Source organism: Chaetura pelagica, unplaced genomic scaffold (assembly GCF_000747805.2).
Source record: "Chaetura pelagica isolate M959 unplaced genomic scaffold, ChaPel_1.0 scaffold317, whole genome shotgun sequence".
NCBI lineage: Eukaryota > Metazoa > Chordata > Aves > Apodiformes > Apodidae > Chaetura > Chaetura pelagica.
The window spans coordinates 1061512-1069640 of NW_009953864.1; the positions used below are offsets into that span (position 1 = coordinate 1061512).

The 8129-nt window shown below is 46.3% G+C and overlaps 1 protein-coding gene across 1 annotated transcript in view; it reads left to right on the forward strand.

Annotated features, from left to right (window-relative positions):
- Positions 1 to 6507: 6507 nt before the first annotated feature.
- Positions 6508 to 8129, forward strand: part of LOC104392005 (serine/threonine-protein kinase SBK2-like) — a 2072-nt gene continuing 450 nt past the window's right edge. Inside the window, exons 1-3 of the mRNA XM_010001360.1 lie at positions 6508 to 6678; positions 7282 to 7484; positions 7736 to 8085. Of these exons, the coding sequence (XP_009999662.1) occupies positions 6534 to 6678; positions 7282 to 7484; positions 7736 to 8085 (698 nt within the window). The 5' untranslated portion in view covers positions 6508 to 6533. The remainder of the gene's footprint in view (positions 6679 to 7281; positions 7485 to 7735; positions 8086 to 8129) is intronic.

Genomic DNA, 8129 nt, shown 5'->3' on the forward strand with positions numbered 1-8129 from the left:
CCGTGCGGCTGCTGCTGCTGCTGCTGCGGGAGGTGAGAGGCTTGGTACGGACCGGGAGGGAGCGTGGGAAGAGCAGTGACAGCTGTGGCAGGATGAAGAAGGCTGGGCAGGCACATAAAAGGGCACTCGCTCCTCACCAACTGGTTTTGGAGGCTCTGGCGTAGCGTACCAGCAGAAGGTAGAGTGCACCCGTTTCCCACATCTGGCTAATGGGTGAGCTTGTTGGGTGGCTCTGCCCCGACGTGTCGCTTCGTGTCCGGCTGTGTCCGGCGGGATGGTGCCGCAGCACCGGCTGGTTGGCTGGGAGGAGGGCGTGATGTGGCTTGGTTCCTTCAAGGTTGCTGCCCGTTTCTCTCCGAGGAGACTCGTGCGTGGAGATGGTGGCTTTCTGCTTGTTGGGGAGAGGCTGGCGGGGCTGTGTTCAGGGAGGCTGCTCGGGGTTTCTGCCCACAGAGAGCGATACGCGGTTCCGCTGAGGGGACGAGCGTGCAGCTCTCTGCGGTGACATTAAGCACTAGCCTGCTGACCAGTTTTAGAAGAAGGCTCATAAATCTATCGGCAATAAGGCCAGAAACAAACCGTGTGATGATCTGTTCTCACCCCTTGCCTGTATTGACTGTGGTTTGCACTGGAGTGAAACTTTTAGGGGGGAAAACGCCTTTCTTGAGTTAAAAATTCCAGATATAGAAGGATAGTCTTCCATACTGTTTGATGAGATTTTTTTAGGGACAAACATCCTTGTTCACAATATCTGCACTGCAACGGAGGTCTGACATGGCCTCATTTCAGCTTCAGATATTGATTTTATTAGAATGCTTTCCCTTAATTGGGAAAACTGTCCTTAGTGAAATTCTAGTACCCACAGCTAAAAAGTCTGCTCCCCTAGGAGTTTCACCTGTAATTGCCAGTCCTGCTGTCATTCTCATGGTTTGGTTCTTCTCTGGTTCTTTTTCCATCAGACTGTAGCCACCAGTGCTAGCTTGTTCAACTGCGGTCTCACTGGTGCCATTAAAAAGATAGAAAACATCCAGTAGTTAATTCTTTTGACCCATCCCTCAGCTGGACTCCAGAAGAGTTCAGGAAATTTACCCTAGAGAAATCAGGCTTTCACATCAGGATAGAGTTAGCATTAAAAAAAAAAAAAGTAGATAAAGAAGAATGCAAAGCAGAGCAAATGGAAAGAATGCATTTCTAATAAAAATACAAAATCCACTGGTGCATGATATTCTCAGTTCTAGTGCAGAAATCATTAGCAGGTGGTCAGCTCTTCAGAAATACAGATGTCCTAACTCAGCTGATTTTCAGAGATTAAATTTCAGACTGTCTCAGGGTGTCTGTGTGTAGAAACCTCTGCAGAAACTGGAGTTCACTGTAAGAGGCAGACTGTCTCAGAACAGGTCTCTTCTTTTGCTGTAATCCATCATAGACTCTGTAAAGTTGAATAGTTGTATCTATTTTCTGTTTACCATGAAACTTTTTTTCTTAAGTTAGCGTCTGGAAAACGCTAGTTTGCCTCTCACTGCTAATGTTTCCTCTGCCTGATGCTTTTTGGGCATTCTTTTCAGGAGAGTGAATGCAACAGTGCCATCTGCAAAATCAGTAACCATTGTACCCTTATTCTATTAGACTTGTACTTTATCATTAAGATGTTTGTCTATATCACTGTAGATAATTCCTAGTGCAATTCTGTATCATCGTCTATATTAAGGCCTGTAACAGAAGTGAGGCTGTACCAGATCCACATTTCTGAGTTTACATAGTGACTATTTTATCTGCAAAGCAGCATGAAGAACTTAGATTTATCTGTCTGATGTTTCATGTTTGTTTCTGTCATTCAACTCCATACTAAACTCCTCACTTCTCTGGTGATTTTAAATGCTTTTGCATGTGTGTACTACATAAGTGTACTAGTTTTATCAATATATTATCTAGCCAAACCCTTTTTGTGTCTTCTGCAAACATATTCTGAATTATTTCAGTGCTTTCTTCTAGATCATTGACGAAGGTAAAAGTATTATAACAGAGTAATGATTTAGCAAACTAAATTGTGTTTAGTGAGAACACCAATAAAATACAATAATTTTCACCATACTGGTCTTATTTTTAAGTCAATTAAAAATATGTAGCTTATTGATTTTCACCAGTGCCAGAACGAATTTGTACAGATAGCTTTCAGGGAGTGACCAGTGAACGGGATATTTCCGGCAGGTGCTGTACAAACCAGTACAGTGCTGAGAACTCTGCTGGACTCCCATCAAGGCTTTCGAAGTTGAAGGTAAACCCCCATAGGCAGGGTCCTTACACAGCCCCTAGAAGAAATTAACTCAGTGGTTTGGTAATGACAGAGACACCAAGGCATCTGAATTACTTCATGCACTAAGTCCATTTGAGGAAAATGTTTTTTGTTAATGGTGGTGCACAAGTATTCAGGTAGAAACAAAGTAGGCAACACCCAGAAATGGACAGGAAGAAGAAGTGGAGCTTTTTCCTCAAAAAAACGCCAGTAATTCGGAAAAAAACTCTGGAGTTCTAATGGATGTATAAAGTAGTAGAGTTTCTCAGTGTAGTTTTTCTGCAAAAAGAGATCTTGGGGCCACAGAATGAGGCAGAGGGTAATTGTAGCTGAATGCATCACAGGAGGCATTCCCCAAGGAGCAGTTAATGTTTTAACATGGGGGGCAGAAAAAGTTGTGAGGCTTCAGAAAAGAGCTATCAAATGGATCTGAGAACTGACCAAAGGGCTTGGTGTGAGAATTGAACAGAAGGTTGTTTGAAGGCATTTAACCAATACGAACACTAAAAAGTGTCATGATCAGAGAGCACAGAGATGTTTATTCAAAATTCAAAATGTAACTACCATTTCTGGAAGCATCCTGTTATTAAACTAACTGGTGTGAACAGTAGAGAAGCACAATGTGCCAGAGAGTTTGTGAAGCCTAAATAAATTGCTTATTATAGGTCTAATAAACATTAGTTAAATACATAGCCTGAGTTTCAGGCTGTACCCTGCTAATTTGTAACCCCGTACCCAACAGAGATAGGTGCAGAGCACCCAGGCACTCTCTACTCAGTGACGACCCAAATTTGACTCTCATTTATCTTCCTAGATAATGGCAGTGATATCTCAGAGAAAGGCCTGAGAAATTTGGCTGTTTCCTAAAGTACGGACTTAATTCAGCACCGTGTTCTGTAATCAGTTTCCTTAAGTGCAGCAGGGGCCAAAGCCTGCAAACTGTTCCAGAGTGACTGCAGCTGGGGCTTCCTTCATATGGAGCCCTGATCAGACCCACAGGATTATTACTGTCCCTCAAGGCACTCTACCCATATCCTCTGTCTGATCTGTTTTTCCCAAGCTGGCAATTTCCCTTTGATGCTCTGTTAGTACCCAATCTGTACTCCCATGCCAGTGCAGCCATGCATGGAAGTAAGGATCCTTGTCACCTACATTGCAGTTAACTTGAAATGTGGAGTGGAAGGACACAAGAGTTTTCTGGGTTGTTGGTTTTTGGGGGTTTTTTTGGGTTTTTTTGTGTATGTGTTTTTGGTTTTTTTTTAATTGCAAAAGCTTATGGACTGAAAATATTTGACTTCCAAACCTGGAGTAAGAACAAAGAATATGCAGAGAAGTGAATCTTCCCAAAGTGAAGTGAAAACTCCCCAAAGTTTTCACACAGTAAATGGGAGATAAGTAATGAATGATATAAAAACTGATTAGATTAATAACATAATAAATAATTCAAAACAAATAAAAACAGATTAATGAATAAACATTTGAAAATAATATAATTATTGAATATTACATTTAGTGGATGTTGCGAGAAGATTCTACCCTTTGGATTAGAGAGCACTAACAGGTGGCAAGCCCACTAGGGAGGAAATTTTATCTAACTCAAGTCTGAGAAATTAAGTTATCTGAGAAGATCGTTAACCATTTGCTGACAAGAACCTGTATATGACCATGAATTTGACATAGGAGAAACATTGTCTTACAAAAGAAATCTTCTGATATTTTTTCACAAATATCAATCTGATGTGTTCTGCACAAGACATGCAGACATCTCTCCTGTCACACTTCCTATTTAGTGTGGCTTTAGCCTATCTAATATCAAGTTGAGCTCTCTGTCTTTCAAAGGTCTATTACATTTTAAGTTTTTTTTCTCTAGATGCCTAGCTAGGGCTCTTTAAAAGGCTTTTTTAGCTATTTGTTTTAACACCAACATGTGGTAACACCAGTTTGGAAATGTCTGTGGCAGAGCGGGTCTGTTTGCATTCACTCTGTGATGCCATTGCAGTGTGGAATTTTGCAAGCTGTGCTAGCTGGGCAGCAAAGAGGAGGACATCAAAGCAAAATCTCTAAACCACTTTCCAAACTGTCTTTCCCTGTGAGTTTCTCCCCAGCCTACCATTCATCCCCTCCCACACACACACTTGTTCATTGTTGAACTCCCTATGGACTTTACTAACTTTGGCTGCTGTTGGCTTTCAGACCCAGCCAAAGCTTTGCAGAAAAGTAGGGCCAATTAAGACTGAGCAATGCAGCCTAGCAGATAAGGGAAGGGAAAATAAGGGGAGCTTTCCCACAAGTTGTACCAATCTTCTGTACAAATCCAGATTTCCTGTAGTTTTCCTAGGTTTTAATAATTCTGTTGCTAAATTACTGGATTTTTAAGAGTGACCATTAGCAGCAGTGGGGGCTTGAAGTTGAAGGAACTGTAAATAAGCTCTGGTCACAGACAGAGGAATGTAAAAATTAATTAATTAATTAAATTAAAACTAAATTAAATTTTAATTAATTAATTAATTAATTAATTTGAATTTAATTATTTCTGCCTGCTCCCACTCCTATTCCCAGGACGCCGTCTTCTTTTTTAGCAACATCAGGTTCCCTTCCCCCAAAAATGTGTCATGCAAGTCAAAATATTTCTTGGGAAGGACTCCTGAGTTTGTAGGTGCAGGGGTCAGCCACTGGTTTTACACTGGAGCTCTGTCTCACTGCACACTGTTTAAGACACATCCAAGAATGTTGCTACCCTCAGCCTCTTGGGTTGCATCCTGGGCTGCATTAGGCAAAAGTGTTTCCTGCAGGTGGAGGAAGGTGATCCTTCCTCTCTATTCAGTGTTGGAGGCCATGCCTGGAGTCACGGGTCCAGCTCTGGGCTCTTCAGCAGAAGAGAGGTATGAACATACTGGAATTAATCCATCCCGTGAAGATGATTAAGATCATAGAATCATAGAATCTTAGGGGCTGGAAGGGACCTCGAGAGATCATCTGGTCCAACCCCCCTGCCAGAGCAGATGTCGGAACATCTCTTCTATGAGGAGAGGCTAAGAGAGCTGGGACTTGTTTAGCCTCAAGAGGTGAAAGCTTGAGGGGATCATCTTATCAATATGTATAAGTAACAGTAAAAAACATACAGCCAGAGTCATAGTGATAATGAGTGACAAGACAAGAATCAGTGGGCCTGAAACACAGAATTTTTATTTAAGCATAAGAAAAAGCTTTTTTACCATAAAGATGATGAATCTCTGAGCAATGTTAACTTTCCTCTGAGCAGAAGGGTGTGCTAAGTGATCTCCAGTGGTACTTTCTGACCTCAACCATTCCGTGACTCTGGTTCTGTGACGTTGCTCCAAAGCCAGGCTCTCAGGCCTGGGGTGCCTGTGTTCAAAGCACAGGGAGGTGGTCAGGAGGTTATAGTGCTGCCACAGGTGCCTTAAAATGCTGTCTTGTAGTTTGCTGGGAGGACTGAAAAAGCGTTTGTCTGAAACGGGTCTGAAGCACCTGGCTGTAGCTCAAAATGCCTTTGATGTCCGAGCTTCCTTCCTGCCTATGTTTCTTGGCTGTACAGAGGAGTGACTTTGTGTCACAAATGTCATCAGTCATGGGAGGTACTGAGCTCCCTTTGGCTTGCTTGGAGCGCACTGCCTCTGCCTAGTGATCCCTTCTTTGTTGTGGCCCAGTGGTGCCTCTGCCCAAGGGGCGAGTGTCTCTGCTGCTGCCCCAAGCACTTCCTTCCATCGAGGTGGGTTTCTGGGTGGAGAGACACAGCCTTGCTGCAGGAGGCTGAGGAGAACAAGAGGACTGGGTGACACCTGATAACCTGGCACTCTGTTAATGCTTCGCTTGTTGCCTTGGAAACTAGAATGAGAGGAGGCCTGGAAAGCCAAGCTTTGGTACCACGGGCATAGAAAGGTGATCCAGGTCTTTGAAACGAGAGGCCATAGGGACTACAATTAGAGTGAGTCACTCGTCTGTCTGGAGGCCAGAAAGGACTAGAGGGCCGAAGGAGGCTGCCTTCCATACACCGAACTTTTATGTGATGAGGGACCCAGAGGTATGCTGTAGGAAAGCACAAGCTCTAGCACAGCTGCAGAAGTGCTCAGGCTCCAGGTGGCAGTATTCCCTGCCATGGTGTAGCTTGCATGGCATGTCTGATCTGGTTTTCTCTCTGCATGTTGTGATGTTCCTGACGTGGACTGTGGTGTTTCTGCAGCGCTCAGCCATGACCGAGAGCTCAGCTGTGGCAGGGACAATGGCACCAGCTGTCCTAGATGAGCTCCTGGAGATCACAGCTCAGAGCCTGGTGCGCACCGAGGTGGCCGAGCACTATGAGGTTGTTCGAGAGCTGGGCAGGGGCAAGTATGGCCACGTGATGCTAGTGACCCACAGGCAGAGAGGTAAGGAACTGAGTGTGGCCTACGAGCTACTGTGCCTTGCCTCCTCTCCACTTGCCAGGGCACTGGGTGGGCTGGTGGCTCCCTGGGACGATGCACCAGGCAAGGTGAGGGGTCCTCAGGGAGACTGGCAGGACAGGGATCTCCTCAGCTAGGGACCATGCCATCAAACCCATCCAGGGATCAAGTGATGCCAGAGGGAAGCCCCAGGCCTCAGCTTAAGTGGTGCCATAAGTTCCATGGACAGAGGGTGTGAGTGGAGGTCCTAGGTGGGGTTGGCCAAGGCCATTAAGACCTTTAAGTGCCCACAGGGCCCTGACACTACTTTTCCACAGTAGTCCCAGCTCGGACTGATGGGCCCACATAGCCTGAATTTCCCTTAGCTTCCCAGTGCTGTGCTTGCACTGACTGGCTCTAAACTCACACCTGCAGCAGTGCCTGCCCCCAGATCTGGTGTTCACAATACATATGCACACAAACCTTAGGGCCAAGGACCTTCTGGTGGCTGTGAGTGTCCAGACCCATGGCTGGCTCAGTGCCTTCTCTGTCTGGCTGTGGTGTGAGTGACTTTTCAGGGATTGTCTAACTCACTGTCCCGATCCCCAGGAACTCCTATGGCTCTCAAGCTTCTACCCAAAGCCAGTACCAAGCTGCACACCTTCCTGTATGAGTATTGTGTGGCACTCTCCCTTGCCACCCACCCTGCCATCATCAGCATGTTTGGAATTGCCATTGAGTCCAGCCAGTACTATGGCTTCCTCTATGAACCAGCACTGCACAAAGACCTCATCTCTATCATCAAACCCCGGGTGAGTGCTTCTGCAGGGCCATGGGAACTGGGACTGCAGAGTCTGGCTCCTGTGCAGGCTGGCTGGGTTGGAGGGAGGGAGGTAAAGGCAATGAGTCTTTCTGGCACCTGCAGCACTGAAGCAGATTCAGGCCTGCAGGACCAGAAATGCAAAGGTCTTCCCCAGTGCAGAGCACAAAGGTGAGATCCCAGCTGGCAGGGCTGCCAAGGTGCCCTGCGAGTGCTGGATCTCCTGTCTCTCCCCCTGTGCAGGACGGGATTCCCGAGCCAGCTGCCAAGCAGTGTGCCAGGCAGCTCGTGAGTGCGCTGGAGTTCATCCACAGCCGAGGGCTCGTGTACCGGGACGTCAAGCCGGAGAACGTGCTGCTTTTCGATCCCGAGTGCCGGTGCATCAAGCTGACTGACTTCGGGCTTACACGGCCCAAGGGCACCAAGCTGAAGCTGGTGGCCGGGGTAATCCCCTACACTGCCCCTGAGCTGAGCAACACTGCTGATGCCCAGGGGGTGCCCATCGACGCCAGCTTGGACGCCTGGGCCTTCGGCGTGCTGCTTTTCTGCCTGCTGACTGGCTACTTCCCCTGGGAGCAGAGCCTGCCGGATGACCCTTTCTTTGAGGACTTCATGCTGTGGCAGGAGACGGGGTCCG